Here is a 26131-nt window from a genome sequence, read left to right as displayed (position 1 = left end):
CTTTTAGTTTTAGCCTTGGATATGGAAAACCATTTTCAGTACTACAAAAATACTACAAAATACTCTCCACGACCAAACATCCAATCAGATTTGAAAACAGCTGCACAAATGATATTTGTACCGTGTACAGTTAGACTGTGTGACACGTTCAGTCACTCTAAATAAGACAAATAATACTTTTAATTGATCTTCAGGTTCTTTGGTCCTTGTGGGATAATCTGGAAAGTGTTTACAAGCATGTACCGTGAGAAGATGATGTAGAGGTATCGGAACCACAGGAGCTGAGTGCGGTGACAAAGCATGGCGGCCTGAAAATGAAAAGGAAAAAAAAAAAAAAAGGGAACAAGAAATTATCATCTGCAAAATAACAATATGACATGTCAAATAAGTGATAGTGAACGTTTTACTGTGGCCTGCTTGTAGCAGTCAGGGTGTAAAATACAGCAGAAACTTGAGGGCAGTAACCAGCTAAGAGGAAGCTCCAGGAAGGAGAGGTACTTTCTGAAGACACCAACAGTCACCAAGGACAGCAAACAGCAGTCTGGGAAAAGAGGACATTCAGTTAGCCCGTAATATACTGCAGGAGGGAATGATGGTCAATGCAGCAGCAGGTGGACTCAAACTCAGGCTGTTCTTCCATTATATTAAAAACAGAAGATTTCTGGTGCTGCAGAATGAAAAGTTGAGACAACCAGATGTCCAGCAGAGACGGTCAGGTTCTCTCAGAAACATTCTACAGTGGAGGAGTTTACAGTGAGGGAGGAGAAGCTGTCACTCATTACAGCTGACCTACAGATGCTGTGAGTGCTGTCAACATGGAGACTTCTTCTGACAAGTCCTGGGTATCTCTGAAACGGCTTGGTGTCCAGTGACTGGTTGCTTAAGGAGACTCACACGAGGCTTCAGCTATGACGTTATTGTTGTGGCAAATCTGCTCTTTGGATCTCGCACCTAAGCCTGCTGTGACAGCTGGTCTTATAGACCAGGAAGTCTTGACTGTCCAAAGAGAAGGCACAAAAAAAAAAAACTAGACATTTGAACAGTAGAGGGCGCTGTGTAATCACAAATGCTCAGTATTTATTTGAGCGTGCCACCTCACTGCTCATATCAGGACACACCAGTCTACATACCCACTTACTGCTTGAAATGCAGCTGCTGCATGGAGCGTATGAGAACTGTTCACTAAAAGCCATGTTTAGGTGACAGTTTTTTTCTTTTTTGACAGTATTTCAGAGTGGGATCCATCACTCAGTGACATACAGGGTGACCCCCCCCCCCCCCCCCCCGCAAAAAACAAACAAACAAAAAAAAACAGAACCCATAAAAATGGTAATAAATCCTTCAAAGGTCCAGCAAATTCCTTGAAATTCGCTGGACTTAAACTTCAGTCTGTGTACAATCATTCCCCAAACCTTCAGTTATCTTGGGCACTTTGCATAAAAGTCATGTTCTTTCCAAAATATGCAACAAATGATATGATTTGTTGGTGAAACAGGCCCCCAGGGGGCAGCCTGTTATGTCCTGAAAGAACATGACTTTTATGCAAAGAGACCAACATAACTGAAACTTTGAGGAATGATCATACACAGACCTTTCTAACATTTATTACAATTTTTATGGGTTCTGGTTTTTTGTACTTGGGGGGGGGGGGGGGGTGTCTCACCCTGTACTTTAAATAAGTCCAAACATTAGACAGTTAACTTTGGAATGTGACGCTTCAAACCTACCATCAGATATCTGTCCGCTGGATGCAAGATGGCTGTAAATTTCAGAAAAACACAACATTATACACTGAAAATACTAAAAACAAAGACTGATGTCAAACGTAACAGATTTGACTTTGTGCAGACATTCTCAACTTTGGGTTCAAGACTTTGTAAACATTATGTTTGGCTGCAGTTAAACTGATGCCAGAGACTAACTAATGATTAATCAAATGAAAGGAAGTCTGTCATCTATTTTGTTCAGTTCTGCTTATAGTTTATCAAAATTTTGGACATCAACTGACGCAGTAATTTAAAAGTGTCACATGACATTTTATTGCATAAATATCTCATTAACAGCATTGTTAGGGCAGGTTCCCACCATCCCAGCACTGATATTTACCAGTCGGGTCCACAGGTATTTGGACAGTGACAGTGATGATTCCTGTAATTTTGTCTTGAGATGGTGTGAACAGTGGTTCAGCTTTCCTGCAGTTTAACAACATTTCATTAGCCATTTAGAGATTACAGCCATTTTTGTACACAGCCCCCTCATTTTCAGAGCCAATACATAATTGGACAAACTAGATCTAAAATTACCGCAAATACAAATCATCACTTTCACAGCCACTTTTCTTAGACACATCAGAGGATGGATCCATCAACATGATATGTCTTTAAGAGACACAAACATTATAGTACCGGATGGTAAATCTTTGTGGAGTAGGCAGTTCTCAGAGTGACTGTGCAAGAAGGAGACTAGTGAGGGAAGCCACCAAGACACCCAGACAACTCCGTAGGAGTCACAGGCTTCTGTGTCTGTGAGTCTTGTATTTATTTCAGCTACAGTTTGCCAGACGGCCCATGGAGACTCCAGCCTGAATTTGATCTGTTTTCTTGTGTGAAAATCCTTCTCTGTGACTGATGGTGAGACAGACAAAAACTGAAGTGTGCACAGTTTCTCCAATCACAGCCACAGTAGCCTATACAGTGTCTGATTGAGACTTGTCTTGGGTACCTTGGTGGCTTCCTTCATTAGTCTTCTTCATGCATGGTCACTCAGTTTTTCAGAGCTGCTTACTCGGGACACACATTCTTGCAGCACCACACTGTTAATATTTGTCAGTGATTAAGTCTGAGACATAGTCAGTGACTTGGAGATGCTCTTGGATCCATCCCCTGACTTGTTTCAAGAAAACTGCCTGTCAAAGTGATGACTTGTATTAATAACAATCCACAGATTTAGTTTGTACAGTTACTTACGGGCTCTGAAAACGCAGGGACTCTGCATGAACATGCCTCAATGGTTGATACAATATTTCTGTTAAAACCCTTGAATCAAGGCTGGAAAGTCTGCATTACAAGCACATCTTGATAGTCTATTTTTATCTCACTGTCCAAATACTTAGGGACTTGGCTGTATTTGCTTTTGGAGCAGTGTCGCGGCAGCATATTGATCTGTAGTGATGAAATACATCAGTAGAAAGCAGTGGTGACCATAATTTCTGGGTTATATTTTATGCTTATCTGTGCTTCCAAGTATCGGTGGGAAGAGAGTCGAGCTTTCTTCCAAAGTCATCAACTTGTTGACAAAAGCAGAATCAAGCGTGAACCCTTGACATTTAGAACACGGCAGAGTTGGTTTACGTCCTAATGGCAAACGTGAAATGTGATTTGGAAAGTTCAGCTCTTCTCAGAACACGAAGGCAGCAGTTTGACAGAGAGCCAGTGACGGAAGAAAAACACTAACGTGGCATCAGTGCAACGTGAATTCAGTGGTGGGGGGTTGGGGTGGGCGGGGGTGTATTCAGACTGATTTAAGTTGATTGTCTGGCATCGCCAAACCAAAGCTGCCCTCCCACCTCCCCACTTCAGGCACAGGATTTACTGCTGCACTCTGGGAGCAGAGCCGAGCGCCTCCAAGGACTCTGTTTGGCCGACCTCTCAGCTATGTAACCAACCGACTCTGTGGGGAAACATTTACAGCCCTGAGCATTTTGCATGCTCCTGGTTTATGTTGTATGGTAGAGGGGGCCTGTGTGTGTGTGTATGAGACAGAAGATGAGTTTTTGTTTGCCTGAAAATTCATTCTGTACCTGACAGCTTTATAAATTGCTATGTGATTGGCGTGGCCACTGACTCCTCTTCTGTCAAAGGTCAGCACCTGAAACAACAAAAGATTGTTTCAAAAGATTTCCTCAGTGTGGCCGAAAAGCCCAAAACTGAATTTATACCAACGAAGGCAAAAGGGAGGGAGAGATTTTTCTTAGGCTGTGGAGCTTTTTGGCAGCTAAGAACTGATATTTAAAAGCCTTTTTCTGTGTGCACACCAGAGGAAGCAAGGAGAAAAAAAATCAGGTCAAAGGGAAATAAGTGCTTGAGTTTGCTGTGCTCAGGGCATCTTCTAGTAGAACCAAAACCTTTACTGCCCAACACACAGCAGGCATCAAATATTGGAAGAAACTCACATATTTTTAATCTCCATTCTTTCTGGTTCTTTACATGCCAGTCTGGTCTCCACTGGAGGAACAGGATGGGAGGAGACGTGAAGAATAGTTTCATCTGCACCCGCGCTGCCGTACTTCTCCCTAAAGATCTGCTTCCTTTATTTTGTTTTGGCACCACAGCTTCTGAGCTCATTATCCCAGTTAGACTGTGGTCTGCCTAATAATCGTCTATGCCTCCTTCTCTCTTTTTGTTCAGGCTGGACTGTATTCTGAAGCTCCTCTCTAAACCAGGGCACACCGCCTCTGCTCCGGTCCAAAGTTTGGATTCAGTTTCTTCTGTGTTTCTGCACAGATTCCAAACAGCCGGCGTGAGCTTCCACATTATTAGCTAACAGCAATACGGCAAATTGAGAATTTTCATCCAGCTAACCTCAGTCAAGTCGTGAAAAGACAAATGTTCTGAGGAACAGAGCAAAGCAGCAGGAACAAAATGTGGATTTCTTCGAGTATAGTAATTATTACCCGTACCATGTTGAAGGAGTGAGTGTTCAAGTGCTTCACAATTAGAGAAGAGACCAGTGAGGTGCTCCACTCGGCTTCAGGATCATCTGGAAGCTTTCTGAAATGCACAGAAATAAACTGCTGACACATCAAGTAACCGTGACAATGTTTAGCCACTACAGAGACAGAATGATGTGCACAGATCCCACACACGCGCACACACACACACACACAGCAGGTTTCTTAGGTTAAACAGAAACGCAGGTTTTATGGAATGCAAACACAGGGGAGTGCTGGGAAGTCCAGAGGTTAAAGGTCAGAAGGATCTGAGCATCCTGTTCATCTGAAAACACAGCCGCAGAGCCGACATCAAACATCACACTCCGGGCCCTCAAAACACGCATGCACACGCACAAACAAAATCCAGTTCTGTTTACTTTTTAAAGAAATTACACCATTTATATTTCTATCTGCTCAGAAATGACAATTCCAGTCTGTAGACATTCTAACAGCAATAACAGACATGTGCTTAATATCTGCTGAGTGCAGAATAAGAGTGGCCCCAGTACGTCGCCCATGGAGTCTCCACAGGGGTTTTGGTTTTTCTTGTTGGGACTAAGTTGGGGTATTATTATTATTATTATTATCATCATTATTATTATTAAATTGACAGAATTTGTAGCAATTATGTGTTTTAAAGGAATTTTTTCTTCTTCCTTAATACATGTTAGTGATTCACACATACAGATGGCGCCACGGCTTGGATAGGACAAAAATGCAAATTATTTTGTAGATTTGTGGAAATGTACAGGCAGAGCAATTAAAATAAATAAACAAATAAATAAAAAAATCAAAGCCAAAATAGTGGCTACTCTGTTAGGTGGCACCATTCACCTTCACTCTTCCTGAATGCTGGACTGTTAACCTGTTTTTTTGTTTCAACACGTTACGATTAGATGAGAGAATTGTTTGACAAGGAAATAATCAGCTTTTAGTGATGTAAACATAACAAAGCAAAAAGAACGGCACAGCACTGGAGGAGTGACACACACCCTGCATGTGTGCACATAACAAATGTTTTTCTGACTACAATGATGTCACTTCATGAAATCACTTACACCACATCACAATAAATGATTAGAAGATCACTAGAACCTTTGGGCTACCCCTCTAGCCCTACTGGTTGTGAATGTGTCTATCTGGATATATATTTTTGACAACTTTGATCTGCAATAAAAGCTGATCAATCAAAGATAATCTGGAGACACTCACCCCAGAAATATTTGTCCTACGTTTTATGGGAATCTGATAACCTGTTTTTGAGTTATTAAAAAAAAAGATACAAGTGAGCAATCAGCACTGGTGTGAAGGGTAATTATAAATAAAAACAAGCATATATTCACCAACCACCCACGGGACCACGGGAAAACACTGATAAATGTATCACTGACAAGTGACGCTTTTCTGAAGAAGGCTGTTCAGAGATGTTGATCTTTGAGCTTTCAAGACCAAAATCAATAAGCCTCTTGGGGTCACTGTGCCTAACACATATTAATTTTGGTGACAATCAGGCAATTAGGAAAGAAGTTATTGCACTCAAGATTTTTACAAAGTACCCCCCAGTGACCTCGTCTGTTGACCCCAAAGACAATAGGCCTCTATGGGTCAATAGGCCAAACACACATAACAAGTTTGCGGGCAATCGGACTGTTAAGATAAGTTACTGGATGAAATATGTGCCAGTGACTACAATCTGACATTTTGACTAAAAAAACCCCCAATAGGCTTCTTAGTGTCAAGATAGCAAACATATATACAAAGTTTGCTGACAATCAGGCTGCCAAAAAAGAAGTTATTGTATTCAAGATTTTTTCAAAATATGAGCCTTGACCTTTGGATCCCAAAATCAACAGGGTTCTTGGGGTCACTGTGCATAATGCATATACCAGGTTTGGTGACAACCAGGCCAATACAACTGAAGTAATCTCATTAACAAGTGAAATGTTGCATGACTGAGTGAGTGAGTGAGTGAGTGGTGGGGTGGGGGGGTACTGACATTCTCGGCTATGAAAACAAGGCTGTCCTGTTATCAGTTCCCTTCTTTGTAAATCCCCTTACAACTTGGCAGTTGGAAATGCTGAAGTGTGCATGTGAGATAAGAAAAGAAATCAATGATATTAAGTTGTTGCACATCTCATATACAGTAGTGTTCGGAATAATAGTAGTGCTATGTGACTAAAAAGATTAATCCAGGTTTTGAGTATATTTCTTATTGTTACATGGGAAACAAAGTACCAGTAGATTCAGTAGATTCTCAAATCCAACAAGACCAAGCATTCATGATATGCACACTCTTAAGGCTATGAAATTGGGCTATTAGTAAAAAAAGTAGAAAAGGGGGTGTTCACAATAATAGTAGTGTGGCATTCAGTCAGTGAGTTCATCAATTTTGTGCAACAAACAGGTGTGAATCAGGTGTCCCCTATGTAAGGATGAAGCCAGCACCTGTTGAACATGCTTTTCTCTTTGAAAGACTGAGGAAAATGGGACGTTCAAGACATTGTTCAGAAGAACAGCGTAGTTTGATTAAAAAGTTGATTGGAGAAGGGAAAACCTATACGCAGGTGCAAAAAATTATAGGCTGTTCATCTACAATGATCTCCAATGCTTTAAAATGGACAAAAAAAACAGAGACGCATGGAAGAAAACAGAAAACAACCATCAAAATGGATAGAAGAATAACCAGAATGGCAAAGGCTCACCCACTGATCAGCTCCAGGATGATCAAAGACAGTCTGGAGTTACCTGTAAGTGCTGTGACAGTTAGAAGATGTCTGTGTGAAGCTAATTTATTTGCAAGAATCCCCCGCAAAGTCCCTCTGTTAAATAAAATACATGTGCAGAAGAGGTTACAATTTGCCAAAGAACACATCAACTGGCCTAAAGAGAAATGGAGGAATATTTTGTGGACTGATGAGAGTAAAATTGTTCTTTTTGGGTCCAAGGGCCGCAGACAGTTTGTGAGACGACCCCCAAACTCTGAATTCAAGCCACAGTTCACAGTGAAGACAGTGAAGCATGGTGGTGCAAGCATCATGATATGGGCATGTTTCTCCTACTATGGTGTTGGGCCTATATATCGCTTACCAGGTATCATGGATCAGTTTGGATATGTCAAAATACTTGAAGAGGTCATGTTGCCTTATGCTGAAGAGGACATGCCCTTGAAATCAGTGTTTCCACAAGACAATGACCCCAAGCACGCTAGTAAACGAGCAAAATCTTGGTTCCAAACCAACAAAATTAATGCCTCGCAGATGTGAAGAAATCATGAAAAACTGTGGTTATACAACTAAATACTAGTTTAGTGATTCACAGGATTGTTAATAAAGCAGTTTGAACATAATAGTTTTGAGTTTGTAGCGTCAACAGCAGATGCTACTATTATTGTGAACACCCCGTTTTCTGCTTTTTTTTACTAATAGCCCAATTTCATAGCCTTAAGAGTGTGCATATCATGAATGCTTGGACTTGTTGGATTTGTGAGAATCTACTGAATCTACTGGTACCTTGTTTCCCATGTAACAATAAGAAATATACTCAAAACCTGGATTAATCTTTTTAGTCACATAGCACTACTATTATTCTGAACACTACTGTATATATATATATATATATATATATATATATATATATATATATATATATATACACACGAGTATATATATTTCTGTGTGTGTGTGTGTGTGTGTGTGCATGAGTGTGTTCACTATACACAGTCACATTAATTAAGCAATTGACACCAAACTTGCTATAGTGACTGGGGGCACCAAGGGGGAAGTCACTAGGGCCCTTAGGTTGAAAGCGTACGTGCGCAAACACACACACACGCACACTCAGCCTTATACACTCAAAATATAAACGCAACACTTTTGGTTTTGCTCCCATTTTGCATGAGATGACCTCAAATATCTAAAACTTTTTCCACATACACAATATCACCATTTCCCTCAAATATTGTTCACAAACCAGTCTAAATCTGTGATAGTGAGCACTTCTCCTTTGCTGAGATAATCCATCCCACCTCACAGGTGTGCCATATCAAGATGCTGATTAGACACCATGATTAGTGCACAGGTGTGCCTTAGACTGCCCACAATAAAAGGCCACTCTGAAAGGTGCAGTTTTATCACACAGCACAATGCCACAGATGTCGCAAGGTTTGAGGGAGCGTGCAACTGGCATGCTGACAGTAGGAATGTCAACCAGAGCTGTTGCTCGTGTATTGAATGTTCATTTCTCTACCATAAGCCGTCTCCAAAGGCGTTTCAGAGAATTTGGCAGTACATCCAACCAGCCTCACAATCGCAGACCACGTGTAACCACACCAGCCCAGGACGTCCACATCCAGCATGTTCACCTCCAAGATCATCTGAGACCAGCCACTCAGACAGCTGCTGAAACAATCGGTTTGCATAACCAAAGAATTTCTGCACAAACTGTCAGAAACCGTCTCAGGGAAGCTCATCTGCATGCTCGTCGTACTCATCGGGGTCTCGACCTGACTCCAGTTCATCGTCGTAACCGACTTGAGTGGGCAAATGCTCACATTCGCTGGCGTTTGGCACGCTGGAGAGGTGTTCTCTTCACAGATGAATCCCGGTTCACACTGTTCAGGACAGATGGCAGACAGCGTGTGTGGCGTCATGTGGGTGAGCGGTTTTCTGATGTCAATGTTGTGGATCGAGTGGCCCATGGTGGCGGTGGGGTTATGGTATGGGCAGGCGTCTGTTATGGACGAAGAACACAGGTGCATTTTATTGATGGCATTTTTAATGCACAGAGATACCGTGACGAGATCCTGAGGCCCATTGTTGTGCCATACATCCAAGAACATCACCTTGTTATGTGGGCCGCTGAAGAGGAGGTACTGCTGGCCCACCACCACCAGAGGGTGCCCTGCTTGGAGTGTGGGCTCCAAGCACGAGAGGGCGCCAGACCCAGAAGAAGTGACAGCTGTCATTCATCCTCTGCACCAGCTGTCACTCGTTCATCATCATCATCACCACCATAAAAGCCGGACTGCAACTCCACCTCCTCGCCAAGAAATCGCAACTACTGAAGAGGTAATTTCTCTGCTGACTGACACTTTGTGTGTAATAACCTGAACTTCTGTTGCAGCCGTTTTCCTGGAGTGTTGCCTTGTCTGGGGAATTGGCGTTTGGTGTGACAGCGACGGCTTCGCCTCACACCCCAACCCAGATAAGTGGTTAACCAGGAGCTGCACGAGTGTGTGACTGGAGGTGGAGGTGCTCCCTCCTAACTGTGTATGGACTGTAGATTACTGAGTGTGCGGACTCACACTCATTCATCTTATCTCTGCTTTCTGCCAGCAGTACCAGGGTCGACAGCCGAAGAAAGAGGCCACCTGGGGACTCGGGACTTGGCGGCTCCGGTGTTCTTCAGACCGTTGGTGGTGGAAGCCGTGTGGGTCGCGGCTTCTCTCTCGTCGGGGGTCTTCTATCTTCGAGCCTGCCCACACGTCACCTGGTGTCAATTGACTGTGCAGATTTCTGTGAATTTAGTTGTGTATTATCACAACATTAAATTGTTACTTTTTGGCTTGTTCATTGTCTGTTCATTTGCGCCCCCTGTTGTGGGTCCGTGCTACGACACCTTCCCAACACACCTCATGTTGCAGCAGGATAATGCACGGCCCCATGTTGCAAGGATCTGTACACAATTCTTGGAAGCTGAAAATGTCCCAGTTCTTGCATGGCCGGCATACTCACCGGACATGTCACCCATTGAGCATGTTTGGGATGCTCTGGACCGTTGTATACGACAGTGTGTACCAGTTCCTGCCAATATCCAGCAACTTCGCACAGCCATTGAAGAGGAGTGGACCAACATTCCACAGGCCACAATTGACAACCTAATCAACTCTATGCGAAGGAGATGTGTTGCACTGCATGAGGCAAATGGTGGTCACACCAGATACTGACTACTATCCCCTCCCCAATAAAACAAAACTGCACCTTTCAGAGTGGCCTTTTATTGTGGGCAGTCTAAGGCACACCTGTGCACTAATCATGGTGTCTAATCAGCATCTTGATATGGCACACCTGTGAGGTGGGATGGATTATCTCAGCAAAGGAGAAGTGCTCACTATCACAGATTTAGACTGGTTTGTGAACAATATTTGAGGGAAATGGTGATATTGTGTATGTGGAAAAAGTTTTAGATCTTTGAGTTCATCTTATACAAAATGGGAGCAAAACCAAAAGTGTTGCGTTTATATTTTGTTGAGTGTATATTAGATCACGACCCACTCATTGGAGGTTCCTCACTTTGTCAGTGTGATGTATGACACACGAGCCTAGGCTAAGCATTAGCTGGTCAAACTGATGCCGATGTCTCACTGGACCAAGAACCATTATTTCAGTCTTATCAGAGTTTAAAAGTAGGAAGTTACTAGACATCTAGCTTCTCACTGACTTAAATTCAGTTAGCAGACATACAGTAGCAAGAAACAAAAGTTGAGTTAAAGCTCAGCCGTAGCTATGTCCTCATGCACAGGGGAGGGAAAGAAAAATGAACAAAAGCTAGAAGACACCTGACCTTTTTCATGCAGGATGGAGGCTCAGCGTCAGCTTTGCCATGGCAACAGAGCCAAATGTCCCAGAGTAACCTCCCTGAGCTCGGGTTTGTAGCTGTGCATGTAGATGTGTAATTGCTTGCATGCATCTGTATGCAGCTGCTGAACTTTGGCCCAGTAAGAGGATTCTGTGAGTGTGTCCGAGAGGGCTTGTTTAGTCTGGTCATGTGGACCACAGGCCTGAGAACCTGCCAGACGTCTGTCCACAGTCAGATTAGGTCCCGCTAGAACCGGTTTAGATGTCAATCCACACTGAATGCATGCCTGCAACATCTCACTGTAATAACTCTGTTATGAAGACAGTAACAACCCCAAAGCACGCACATTGTTTCACAAAGACTTACAGACCTTATAGTTGCACGTTTTGCCAATCCAGTGTCATGAAAACAACAATGGAAATACTGTTGTTCCTGCTGTTTTGAACGTTAGCCAGTGCTAACTTTGCCAACAGCTAAACTGAACTATACTGTAATGCTCAATCCTTGTAGATGCACTGCAAAATTTTATGCTCTTAGTTCTAAAAAGATCCAACTTTTGCACAAGCCATTTAATTATTGTTGGGGAAAATCCGCTGATCTAAAACAAACAAACTCTGTCCTAGCGGTGGTACTTATTGTTTGTCACTGACTGCAAGATTCACTGAATGGGAAAGAGGCGTGTTTTCACTCTGCAGAGATCAACGTGTGCTGACTGAAGTATAACAAGAATAACTACAAAGCATTCCGAGAGCACATACCTCCCCCGACACTTCACACATATCTATTACAGTTCAGTGTTAGCAAGAACATGGAAAAACTACTGCACCAGTTTTCTTGAAACTTGGTGAAAGAGTGGGCATATGGGCCAATGAGGAATTCATTAACTTTTGGAATGGATCTGATTAAGGGACATTGTGAGATATGGCATTTGAAGATCAGTGCATTATCTCGAGAAACTTTCAGAAATGTTAAAAAATGCTCCATCTTGCAATGTTAAGTAAAGTGAAAATAAATTTGCTGGATCTGCCCCCTGAACTGAATCCGCTCCAAATCTGATGTTTTCCCTCTTGGCACATACCTCACCCTTTGACCAGCTTCCAAGAAAACTGGTTTTGTAGGTTTTTACATAATCTTGCTAACAGTCAAACACCACCAAAAACACCACATTCTTGGTGGAAATAAAAACACTGCCAGAAGCACCTCATCATTCATAGTAAACCACTTACAAATTAGCTACTGCACTTAAAAGGATCCTCCCCAATTCGCTTGTGCCCGCCATCTTTGATGTATACAATTGCATGACGACAAGGCTCAATGGCGGATGCAAGTAGTTATTCTAAGATTTATTGTGAATTAAGTAGCAATGACAAGGCCAGATATTGAGAAAAGATCACAACGTGTGGGGGGGGGATCAATCCCGACAGCAATGTGCCGATAACCCCATGAACTCAGACTACAGTAGCCCTGGCTCCAGCTATGGAAGTCCCAGGTCCAGCTTCAGGTCTCAGCAGGGCAACTTCCCCGTCAGTCCGGATGTCTTCTCGGAAGTGATGCAGAAGATCCGAGTGGTCAAGCAGGAGTCCAGCGTGGTGGGGATCATTGTTAAAGGGGGCAGGGAGAACCGCATTCCCATCCTCATCTCCAAGATCTTCCCGGGATTCGCTGTTGACCAGAGCCGAGCTCTGCGGGTCGGGGACGCGATCCTGTCCATCAACGGAAACGACCTCTGTGAGGTGACGCACGACCTGGAGGTGCAGGTGTTGAAGAAGGCCAGCAGAGAGGTGACGCTGTAGGTTAAGTATATTCTGGAAGTTCCTCCGTTGTTTAAGAAGCCATCCCTGGTGGCAGATCTGCCATGGGATAGCGTTCGGCCACCGTCGTGAGCTACAGTGGCAGCAAGGACTGTGGCTCTTCGCTGTAAAGACGGACCCACTGCCCACTCCTGGCACTCGAGCAGAATTGTTACAAGACCAGGCAACTTCAATTTATTTTCATTTATATAGCGCCAAATCATAGCAGATTTGCCTCAAGGCGCTTCACACAAGTAAGGTCTGACCTTACCAACCCCCAGAGCAGCAGCAGACAACTGTGCATATAACTCCCATTTTGCGCCTTGTTCAACAGTTGCCACCGCCTTGTTGTACATCAAAGATGGCAGACACTAGTGAATCATGGAAAATCTGTGACGTCAGCACAAGCCACCTATTGGGTCTTACTGATATCTCGACTAATAATATCAGCTGATATCAGCCTTTCACAAAAACATATAGCTATCTGTGGCTACATTTTGGCTGTTGCAAATGCTGTCATTACATAGTTTTCCAGCAAGCGGCATGCCAACAGCATTGTTAACATTGCTGTCAAGCAATGGCTGGGACCCCATCACCCCTTGGTCACATTAATTACAAAAGTGAGAGAAAAACCAACCAGCATCCATTCATTTACTAACTGAGTATGCATTTTATGGTGAGAAGATACGTGTTCGCTATGCAGACCGCTAAGTGGGGCCACAACAGATGAGAAGTCTATTTTATGCAAATGCTGAGTAGTGTGACACAGCGACTGCCAATCAAAGTGAAGGCAGCATGATGTATGTTGGTTGGCTGTTGGATATATTTATAGTTATTTATAATAAAGTTCATGTTTAAATTGTTAAAAAAAAAAATCAAGCTTCAATTTCATTTCTTTGTCAGAAGAGTTTGACTATGAAATGTTAGGAATTATTTCCATTTTTTATGTAAGTATACATGAGCACATATATTGAATGTTTTTAAAAATCCTGAATATAAGTATCATATCAACCCCCAAAAAATTCCTATCGATCCAGTTCGAATGAGTACAACTGCACTTTCAATAGAAAATACTGTACAGCTCTGTGCACACAAGAGAATTACACAAATCAACTGGAAAGTTGAGACACACCACTTTAAAACTTAAGTGTCATCAAGAATGAAATCCAAGTAGAAGGGGCACTCAGAGTATAACACACGCATCTCACGTTCAGTCATTCTATCTTTCTGATTCACTGATACTGTAATACACAGCTCTGTGTGATAAAGACACAAGGTGAGGATGGCAGAAATGCGCCTGAGGAGGTCCTACAAATGTCTGACTTGCTCAAAGACATTTCAGCATGCAGCTGCCTTCACGGACTGAACACACTGATCGGTCTGTTTGTCAAACACCAGCTTTAGCTTGCTGTTGTTTAAAGGAAAAAGGAATCTGAAGTCAATGGGTTCTAAGAAACTATAATAGGCATTTTAAAAACATTTTTTCCCTGTTACTTTAGATTGTATTTGTTTAACTGTAAAAATAATTGACAGATTAGGTGATTCTGAAAATAATTATTACTTTTCAGGTCACGTTTTGCAGAAACAGAACACAGAAAGAAAAAAATGGGGCTGACTCCAGTTCACCAAAAGTGCAGACAGATCAACGTTCACTTTGTCTATACACACACATGGTGCTGTCGAGGGTGCAGACAGCCTGGGAGGCTGCCAGCTTATTACTGTGAGTTCCAGGTTAGTGCCGGCATTTGTGCACCGCTTTTGGTGAACAAACAGGTCAAGGCTCACATGTAGGCAGCTCAGAACTTCTCAGAAAGTCAAAAAGTTTTCGAGTGAAGCTGCAGGGCCATTGCACAGAAAAAAGTCCTCTTTTAACATCACCTTTTATGAATACTTTCTGTGTAACTTAAACACCAGAAAACAGATTTGGGAGACTTAAAAATCTCACAGCAACAAGAAAAATATAAAGCACTGCTAATACACCCTCAGCCGTATAAACAATGTCTTCTTTATAATTTGCAATTGTTTAATTGGTATCCCAGTGCAAACTATATATACAACCCCAATTCCAGTTATATAAGGGCAAAGTCCTTAATCCCTATATTAAGGACTTAACTACATGTTCGATCAAGCCCCTCTATTTTGTCACGTGATAATTTCACAAGAACCACAACATTCACCTCTGTATGTTTATATTGATGTTGCAGAATAAACTCAATCATAAACAATATTTTATTTACATTTTAACGCCATCTGCAGGAGGGCGTGCATGTGCGCACATGAGCTTTTGACAAGAGCAGAAATTAGCTTTGACCACGTGTGGTGCACGCTAACGTCAGTGAGGTGTCTTGTAAATGACTCCAGAGGTGTTATCGGGTTACAAAAACAGCATTTTCAGCTTTAGAAGTGTTTATTTCTCGCTGGCTTTTACATAATATATGAGAAAGATGTTATATTTACACACAAAGGAAGCACAGTTAGCAGCTAGCTAGACCAGTCAGTGACGTCACCATGGTAACATCCACAGATGTTCTAAAAAGATCCAACTTTTGCACAAGTTGGATCTTGTGCAAATGCCATAGGTATTAAAGGCACTGCACTGCGGTGGTTTGAATCATATTTATCTAATAGATTACAATTTGTTCATGTAAATGGGGAATCTTCTTCACAGACTAAGGTTAATTATGGAGTTCCACAAGGTTCTGTGCTAGGACCAATTTTATTCACTTTATACATGCTTCCCTTAGGCAGTATTATTAGACGGTATTGCTTAAATTTTCATTGTTACGCAGATGATACCCAGCTTTATCTATCCATGAAGCCAGAGGACACACACCAATTAGCTAAACTGCAGGATTGTCTTACAGACATAAAGACATGGATGACCTCTAATTTTCTGCTTTTAAACTCAGATAAAACTGAAGTTATTGTACTTGGCCCCACAAATCTTAGAAATATGGTGTCTAACCAGATCCTTACTCTGGATGGCATTACCCTGACCTCTAGTAATACTGTGAGAAATCTTGGAGTCATTTTTGATCAGGATATGTCATTCAATGCGCATATTAAACAAATATGTAGGACTGCTTTTTTGCATTTACGCAATATCTCTAAAGTTAGAAAGGTCTTGTCTCAGAGTGATGCTGAAAAACTAATTCATGCATTTATTTCCTCTAGGCTGGACTATTGTAATTCATTATTATCAGGTTGTCCTAAAAGTTCCCTGAAAAGCCTTCAGTTAATTCAAAATGCTGCAGCTAGAGTACTAACGGGGACTAGAAGGAGAGAGCATATCTCACCCATATTGGCCTCTCTTCATTGGCTTCCTGTTAATTCTAGAATAGAATTTAAAATTCTTCTTCTTACTTATAAGGTTTTGAATATCACCCATATCACCCCAATAGAGCGCTTCGCTCTCAGACTGCAGGCTTACTTGTAGTTCCTAGGGTTTGCAAGAGTAGAATGGGAGGCAGAGCCTTCAGCTTTCAGGCTCCTCTCCTGTGGAACCAGCTCCCAATTCAGATCAGGGAGACAGACACCCTCTCTACTTTTAAGATTAGGCTTAAAACTTTCCTCTTTGCTAAAGCTTATAGTTAGGGCTGGATCAGGTGACCCTGAACCATCCCTTAGTTATGCTGCTATAGACTTAGACTGCTGGGGGGTTCCCATGATGCACTGAGTGTTTCTTTCTCCTTTTGCTCTGTATGCACCACTCTGCATTTAATCATTAGTGATTGATCTCTGCTCCCCTCCACAGCATGTCTTTTTCCTGGTTCTCTCCCTTAGCCCCAACCAGTCCCAGCAGAAGACTGCCCCTCCCTGAGCCTGGTTCTGCTGGAGGTTTCTTCCTGTTAAAGGGGAGTTTTTCCTTCCCACTGTTGCCAAGTGCTTGCTCACAGGGGGTCGTTTTGACCGTTGGGGTTTTTACGTAATTATTGTATGGCCTTGCCTTACAATATAAAGCGCCTTGGGGCAACTGTTTGTTGTGATTACTAGAGGTCAGGGTAATGCCATCCAGAGTAAGGATCTGGTTAGACACCATGTTTCTAAGATTTGTGGGGCCAAGTACAATAACTTCAGTTTTATCTGAGTTTAAAAGCAGGAAATTAGAGGTCATCCATGTCTTTATGTCTGTAAGACAATCCTGCAGTTTAGCTAATTGGTGTGTGTCCTCTGGCTTCATGGATAGATAAAGCTGGGTATCATCTGCGTAACAATGAAAATTTAAGCAATACCGTCTAATAATACTGCCTAAGGGAAGCATGTATAAAGTGAATAAAATTGGTCCTAGCACAGAACCTTGTGGAACTCCATAATTAACTTTAGTCTGTGAAGAAGATTCCCCATTTACATGAACAAACTGTAATCTATTAGACAAATATGATTCAAACCACTGCAGCGCAGTGCCTTTAATACCTATGGCATACTCTAATCTCTGTAATAAAATTTTATGGTCAACAGTATCAAAAGCAGCACTGAGGTCTAACAGAACAAGCACAGAGATGAGTCCACTGTCTGAGGCCATAAGAAGATCATTTGTAACCTTCACTAATGCTGTTTCTGTACTATGATGAATTCTGAAACCTGACTGAAACTCTTCAAATAGACCATTCCTCTGCAGATGATCAGTTAGCTGTTTTACAACTACCCTTTCAAGAATTTTGGAGAGAAAAGGAAGGTTGGAGATTGGCCTATAATTAGCTAAGATAGCTGGGTCAAGTGATGGCTTTTTAAGTAATGGTTTAATTACTGCCACCTTAAAAGCCTGTGGTACATAGCCAACTAATAAAGATAGATTGATCATATTTAAGATCGAAGCATTAATTAATGGTAGGGCTTCCTTGAGTAGCCTGGTAGGAATGGGGTCTAATAGATATGTTGATGGTTTGGATGAAGTAACTAATGAAAATAACTCAGACAGAACAATCTGAGAGAAAGAGTCTAACCAAATACCGGCATCACTGAAAGCAGCCAAAGAGAACGATACGTCTTTGGGATGGTTATGAGTAATTTTTTCTCTAATAGTTCTCTCAAGTGTGCTTACTTCTAGCTCATAAGGTTCCTGGCCCATTCTCCATGTACTATGGAGCTGATTCAGGAAGGGCATCCGGTGTAAAATTTGTGCAAAATCAACATGCAGATCCACCTCAGAACTGCTGTGGTGACCCCAGTGAAACAAGGGAGAAGCTGAAGGAACTTTCTTTACAGATTTCATAGTTTTGCATCTCCATTCCTCCACAGTGGAGTTTGAATGAAACAATCAAAATGTGTTTGTACTGTAGAATTTTAACTTTAATTCAAGAGATTTAATACATTAACATTAGCATGGTTGGGTAGGATTACTTTGAAAGAATACATGTGGATTACATGTTCATACATTTGGATTACTTGTAATCTGATTACTTTTGGATTACATTTCAAAGTAATCCTACCCAACCTTGGACATTAATCATTCAGAAACTATGGCTATTTTTATACACAGACCATAAGCAACTGGACAAACTAATGGGAGGTGATGGTCTAGTAGTTAAGTGGTGGACTTGAGACTAGAGGATCCTTGGTTCAAACTCTTGTTAGGCCAGTAAATCACTAAGGGCCATTGGGCAAAGTCCTTAATCTCCAAGTTGCTCCTGGTGTGAAGTTACTCATGGCAGCACCCTGACATGGGTATGTGAGTGGGTGAATGCGAAGCATCACTGTAAAGTGCTTTGAGGTTCTGATTCAGATGAAAAGTGCTATATACAACCCCAGTTCCAATGAAGTTGGGATGTTGACTTAAATGTAAATAAAAACAGAATATTATGATTTGCAAATCTTCTTCAACTTATATTCAATTGAATACACTACAAAGACAAGATATTTAATATTCAAACTGATAAACTTTATTGTTTTTGTTCAAATATTTGCTCATTTTGAAATGGATGCCTGCAACATGTTTCAAAAAAGCTGGGACAGTGGTATGTTTACCACTGTGTTACATCACCTTTCCTTCTAACAACACTCAATAAGCGTTTGGGCACTGAGGACACTAACTGTTGAAGCTTTGTAGGTGGAATTCTTTCACATTCTTGCTTGATGTACGACTTCAGTTATTCAACAGTCCGGGGTCTCTTGTCGTATTTTGCACTTCATAATGCGCCACACATTTTCAATGGGCGACAGGTCTGGACTGCAGGCAGGCCAGTCTAGTACCCGCACTCTTTTACTATGAAGACACGCTGTTGTAACACGTGCAGAATGTGGCTTGGAATTGTCTTGCTGGAATAAGCAGGGACGTCCCTGAAAAAGACGTTGCTTGGATGGCAGCATGTGTTGCTCCAAAACCTGGATGTACCTTTCAGCATTGATGGTGTCATCACAGATGTGTAAGTTGTCCATGCCATGGGCACTGACACCCCCCCATACCATCACAGATGCTGGCTTTTGAACTTTGTGCTGCTAACAATCTGGATGGTCTTTTTCCTCTTTTGTTCAGAGGATACGACGTCCATGACTTCCAAAAACAATCTGAAATGTGGACTCATCAGACCACAGCACACTTTTCCACTTTGCGTCTGTACATTTCAAATGAGCTTGGGCCCAGAGAAGGCGGCAGCGTTTCTGGATGTTGTTGATGTATGGCTTTCACTTTGCATGGTAGAGTTTTAACTTGCACTTGTAGATGTAGTGACGAACTGTGTTAACTGACAATGGTTTTCTGAAGTGTTCCTGAGCCCACGTGGTAAGATCCTTTACACAATGATGTCAGGTTTTAATGCAGTGCTGCCTGAGGGATCAAAGGTCACGGGCATTCAATGCTGGTTTTCAGCCTTGGCGCTTACGTGTAGAAAGTTCTCCAGATTCTCTGAATCTTCTGATTATATTATGGACTGTAGATGATGGAATCCATAAATTCCTTGCAAATGAACATTGAAAAACATTGTTCTTAAACTGTTGGACTATTTTTCATGCAGTTGTTCACAAAGTGGTGATCTTCGCCCATCTTTGCTTGTGAATGGCTGAGCCTTTTGGGGATGCTCCTTTTATACCCAATCATGACACTCACAATTAGTGTCCTCAGTTCCCAAACTCTTATTGAGTGTTGTTAGAAGGAAAGGTGATGTAACACAGTGGTAAACATACCACTGTCCCAGCTTTTTAAAATGTGTTGCAGGCATCCATTTCAAAATGAGCAAATATTTGCATAAAAACAATAAAGATTATCAGTTTGAACATTAAATATCTTGTCTTGGTGGTGTATTCAGTTGTTAATAGGTTGAAGAGGATTTGCAAATCATTATATTCTTTTTTAATTTACATTTCACACAACATCCCAACTTCATTGGAATTGGGGTTGGAAATGCAGTTCATCTAATACAATCAATTTAAGTTTATGTTTTACATCTAATTCAAAGCAATCAATGCACACAAGTGCATGAACTGAATAAACATTTTTAATCACACCAGTCACAAAAGGAAATGTATCAAATTGAAATAAATGAGTTTTTTGTCATGCATGCCGTGTTTTGTATTCGTTGTGTTCGATGCAGAATGCTCCTTACTCATGATCTATTATGGTGACCCTGGAGGCTGGTATCCCCAACACAGCACAGCTGTTGACAAGTTCTTCTTTGCGCTCAGACCCTTGATTGTAGTAATTTCCTGTGGAATATTAGTATGTTAATATGTTATTGTCATAATCTGAAATAAATTTTTAAACTTTCTTATGATTCTTTTCTTTATTGATTAACTGTTAGAATTGTGCAAAATGTCAGAAAACATTGAATTCCAATGGAATTCCAAAGTGATGTATTCAAATACACTGCTTTTCCAAACATATTCATTTAACAGTGATAATCAAACTCAGAAAAAGAGCTAAACCTGATCTGAGAAGCTGAACCAACAAGATTACCCCACCTCCCCCCAGAAAATGACAGTCAATCAGATATACAAACAGTTATTATTTTTGTCAACTAAGCAGTTACTTCATGCTGCTGAAGGAGACGTTTTACCTCTATAAAATGTCTCTTTCCTTTAAAGATATTATATTTGCACTTCCATGAATGATGTCGCAGATTATAATTTTTTTCCCAAATAAAAATTTTCAAAAAGGCAAATGTAAATATCAGTAATAACAGAATGTTGCACAACTGCTCCTAAACTGGTTGGTGGATTTCTGCAAAACGTCACATTTTGCTGGTACACTATATTAAAACGTGCATGAAGGAAATGAACTCCAACATTTTTTTAAGGGGAGATAAATGGACATTTTTATTTTTTTTTAAGCACATTAAATAGTCAATATGTACAACCCCTGGCAAAAATTATGGAATCACCGGCCTCAGAGGATGTTCATTCAGTTGTTTAATTTTGTAGAAAAAAAGCAGATCACAGACATGACACAAAACTAAAGTCATTTCAAATGGCAACTTTCTGGCTTTAAGAAACACTATAAGAAATCAAGAAAAAAGATTGTGGCAGTCAGTAACGGTTACTTTTTGAGACCAAGCAGAGGAAAAAAATATGGAATCACTCAATTCTGAGGAAAAAATTATGGAATCACCCTGTAAATTTTCATCCCCAAAACTAACACCTGCATCAAATCACATCTGCTCGTTGATATTGACCCTATGCCATGACATTGACCCTATGCGTCTTTTTGCAAGGAATGTTTTCACAGTTTTTGCTCTATGGCAAGATGCATTATCATCTTGAAAAATGACTTCATCATCCCCAAACATCCTTTCAATTGTCCAAAATATCAACGTAAACTTGTGCATTTATTGATGATGTAATGACAGCCATCTCCCCAGTGCCTTTACCTGACATGCAGCCCCATATCATCAATGACTGTGGAAATTTACATGTTCTCTTCAGGCAGTCATCTTTATAAATCCCATTGGAACGGCACCAAACAAAAGTTCCAGCATCATCACCTTGCCCAATGCAGATTCGAGATTCATCACTGAATATGACTTTCATCCAGTCATCCACAGTCCACGATTGCTTTTCCTTAGCCCATTGTAACCTTGTTTTTTTCTGTTTAGGTGTTAATGATGGCTTTCGTTTAGCTTTTCTGTATGTAAATCCCATTTCCTTTAGGCGGTTTCTTACAGTTCGGTGACAGACGTTGACTCCAGTTTCCTCCCATTCGTTCCTCATTTGTTTTGTTGTGCATTTTTCGATTTTTGAGACATATTGCTTTAAGTTTTCTGTCTTGACGCTTTGATGTCTTCCTTGGTCTACCAGTATGTTTGCCTTTAACAACCTTCCCATGTTGTTTGTATTTGGTCCAGAGTTTAGACACAGCTGACTGAACAACCAACATCTTTTGCAACATTGCGTGATGATTTACCCTCTTTTAAGAGTTTGATAATCCTCTCCTTTGTTTCAACTGACATCTCTCGCGTTGGAGCCATGATTCATGTCAGTCCACTTGGTGCAGCAGCTCTCCAAGGTGTGATCACTCCTTTTTAGATGCAGACTAACGAGCAGATCTGATTTGATGCAGGTGTTAGTTTTGGGGATGAAAATTTACAAGGTGATTCCATAATTTATTCCTCAGAATTGAGTGATTCCATATTTTTTTCCTCTGCTTGGTCTAAAAAAGTAACCGTTACTGCCTGCCACAATCTTTTTTTCTTGATTTCTTATAGTGTTTCTTAAAGCCAGAAAGTTGCCATTTGAAATGACTTTAGTTTTGTGTCATGTCTGTGATCTGCTTTTTTTCTACAAAATTAAACAACTGAATGAACATCCTCTGAGGCCGGTGATTCCATAATTTTTGCCAGGGGTTGTATATATAATACATGTAAGGGAGGGAAAAATTTGCACTTTGAAGCAATTTTAGCTCCATAAAACACATCAGATCTTTCAAACGTTGGTATGTATTTATCTAGTATAATTTTGGTGATGAAGTATTTTTCTAAAGGCTGTGGATATTGTTACAGTCACCGTAACTATGTGTTGGTAGGTTATTATTACAGCAGTGATGTGACATCCTAACCCTTCCCCTCACCCTAACCTTAACGGCCCAAATCTCACAGGATACATGAACCCAAAGAATAACTGAAACAAGAAATGTTAGTTGATATGAAGGGAGTTACAAAAACAAAAAGTCTTCTGTCTGAGAATCGAACCACTGTCTCCCACATGACAGGCAGGGATACTTACCTCTATACTATGGAGGAGCAAGCAACACACACTGAGTCACAGAACATCAATTACGGTGACTGCCGTAAGAACAACCCCAAGATTTAGAGTCACGGCTGCCGTAACGGTAACGTCATTCTCTAAAACAAAGGTACCACTTATTTTTAAATAAAATCAGCACCACATTGCATTTTAAAGTCTTAATGTCTCAATTTCATTTCAATTTATTTCATTTCTTCACACAAGTAAGGTCTAATCTTACCAACCCCCAGAGCAAGCACACAGGCGACAGTGGTAAGGAAAACTCCCTCTGAGGAAGAAACCTCAAGCAGATCAGACTCAAAGGGGTGACCCTCTGCTTGGACCATGCTACCCACACAAATTGCTAAACAATTCCCAAAACGAATTGTTGCTCCACTAAACATGGCAGCAAAATTGTAAACCTAATAAGTGAGTGATCAGAGGCCACTGATGTAAGAGGCATGATGTCAATATTCATGACAGCAATACCATGTGCGAGAACCAAATCCAGGGTATTTCCACTAATGTGTGTCGAGTCCTGAATGCGTTGCTGAAATGCTAATGCATCCACAATTTCCATAAATGATTTGCAGAGGGGATCAGAAGGCTTATTTCTATGAACATTAAAGTCACCAATGATCAGAATGTTATCTGCACTAGTTGACAAGTTAGAGATGAACGCACCAAATTCATTTAAGAATTCAGAATATGGGCCAGGGGGCCTATATACAGTGACAAAATAATACGGCTGATTTTTATTCTTCTGACCTTGGCAGCACGTAGCGCTGTGGCGGAGAATCACATGCTCAAACAAGTTATATATGTGACCTCCAACAGCTAATAAGCTAAACCTAGATTTATAAATAAGAGCAACACCCCCGCCTTGCTTCACATCATGAGGGATGTGACTAAATGTGTATGCAGGTGGGCAGGCCTCATTTAGGGGGAGGACAGCTGTAGATTTAAGCCAGGTTTCACATAACCCACTCATATCTAAGTGATGATCCATAATTAGATCATTAATAAACAGTGATTTTGAGGACAGTGATCTTATGTTAATGAGAATCAAACTAAGGACCTCAGTGGGGTTGACAGTTTGACTTTTTGGATATAGGCATGGTTCCAGAGTAGCATATATAAGATGCCTGGAAGTAGGTTTAGGTTTGAGACATTTCACGCGGGTTGTAGGTAGCAGACACGAAATATTTGATATTGCTGGAACAGCCAACGGGCCATCCTCAATTTCAACGTCAGCCAATGTAATGTTATTAAGTTTGCAAAGCATATCCCTCTATGATTTTTATAGACACGTCTACGGAAACAGGCCACAGTCTCAACTTGATGAATTTCTCTCCCTGGTAGACAAACTGCACTATCACAAAAAAATAATATTATAGATATATGGCTGAGAATTTGTAACATGTTTACCGAGAATCATAACATTATTTTTGAAAATATGACATGATTAGGTCATCCTTAGTCAATCTGCACCACACAGAGCAGGAAAAAACCAAGATGATATTTTGTAAAAGTAAACACTAATAACTTTTTGGCTGTGAACTTTTTGGTTTTATGACAGAAAATTCTCAGTTATTTCAGGATTTGGTTACAATCATGGATATAAACCTAATTGTTTTTACTAGTCCATGAGCCCGTAGCCAATTATGACTGAATTGGTACCACTTAAGGTGGTCAAACAACACTTACAATGTAGCCTCGGTGGTCTACAAAAATGTCAATACAGTATTTAAAACTGCTCCATATACATTGAAAAGTATACCATATTACTTGTTTCGTCATAAAATTTGCCTGTCATTTTTTTTTTTTGTGCTGTTTTTATCCCATAACACTCAGTCATAGATAGTCCAAACTATACATTTTCAGAATCCCTATGGTCAGACGAATAATATGGTTAACTTTTCGTTATGAGTGCTTGACATATATTTGAATTTTGACACCAACCTCGCTACACCTGCCACCATACATTTCTGTGTTGGCACCGAGGCTTCCATGGTAAGTGCTGTTTGGTCACCCTTAAGTGGTAGCGAAAACCTGCTTTACCCATTGACTATATCCAAGGTGGAACAGTGGTTACAGCAAGAAGGTTAGGGGTTTGATTCCACCAGTGCCCATTTACCTTCTATTCTGTGTGGAAATAGACGTGTCTGTGTATTATAGCTAACCAGGACATCCTGAATAAAGGCGTTGTATATTATCAGTGATGTGCTGTGATTGTACCTGCAGATAAACACAGTAAATGAACGCTGGCGCGCAGCTGAACGAGTCTTATGATCGTTGGTGCGAAAAACAAACACTCGTCGTCCGGATGTGCGGTTACAATCAAAGCTCTGACATCACTCTGTCGTTCTCTGCTCGACAAAAAGCACATTAAACACCTCAGCGACTCCATCGAAATACGGCCAAGTCGGTAATAAGCGCCTATAATCAAAAACAGGCAGAATAAAAAAGCGACGACAAGCAGGGAAACGATCATTGTTATTGACCGTCACGATAAACAGTCCGTGCGGACACAAAGATGCATAAATGCTCCCGCATAAAAAGAACTACGGCTGTACACGCAGAGTGCCTGAAAAGATCTATTTAATCAGTTAATACACTAATCATCATATTTAATGGAAGTCAAACTGTCGTTTTCTCCTTTACTGGTTTTGCACTTTGAATGGTGTTCATTGTTAGCTTGTATTCAATTCAGATTTATTAGCGATGCAAGGAAAGTTAAATATAAAAAAGCTGACATTTAAAAATGACAGCACTGTCAACAGAACGTCTGACGTTGTATTTGTGTTTTTATTAAAGTATTGTGTTTCTGCGGGAATGTTTAGTTGTTACACTGCGTCGTCCTTCATGGTGTATAAAAATACACAGTGAAAATTTTAAATATATT

General features: G+C 40.9%; 1 protein-coding gene across 1 annotated transcript; it reads right to left on the bottom strand.

Moving 5' to 3' along the window:
* Positions 1–142: 142 nt before the first annotated feature.
* On the bottom strand, positions 143–25730 carry pigl (phosphatidylinositol glycan anchor biosynthesis, class L). The gene is made up of 7 exons (XM_034177500.1): positions 25465–25730; positions 20616–20715; positions 4679–4769; positions 3800–3867; positions 1728–1759; positions 408–541; positions 143–308 (listed from the first exon to the last, which is right to left on the bottom strand). The coding sequence occupies exons 1-7, from the start codon at positions 25718–25720 to the stop codon at positions 180–182; spliced, it is 810 nt and encodes a 269-aa protein (XP_034033391.1). The 5' UTR covers positions 25721–25730; the 3' UTR covers positions 143–179.
* Positions 25731–26131: the final 401 nt, after the last annotated feature.

Source organism: Thalassophryne amazonica, chromosome 9 (assembly GCF_902500255.1).
Source record: "Thalassophryne amazonica chromosome 9, fThaAma1.1, whole genome shotgun sequence".
In the NCBI taxonomy this organism is placed as follows: domain Eukaryota; kingdom Metazoa; phylum Chordata; class Actinopteri; order Batrachoidiformes; family Batrachoididae; genus Thalassophryne; species Thalassophryne amazonica.
This window is presented reverse-complemented; position numbering and strand designations above follow the sequence as displayed.

Excerpts from the sequence above, each read along its gene's own strand:
- pigl (XM_034177500.1), bottom strand. The coding sequence starts at position 25,720 with ATGATCGTTTCCCTGCTTGTCGTCGCTTTTTTATTCTGCCTGTTTTTG. Across the intron at positions 4,770-20,615 it reads GTCACCATAATAGATCATGA|AAAGCTTCCAGATGATCCTG; the intron begins GTAAGGAGCATT and ends TGTGCATTTCAG. Across the intron at positions 1,760-3,799 it reads GCAATTTATAAAGCTGTCAG|CCATCTTGCATCCAGCGGAC; the intron begins GTACAGAATGAA and ends TGAAATTTACAG.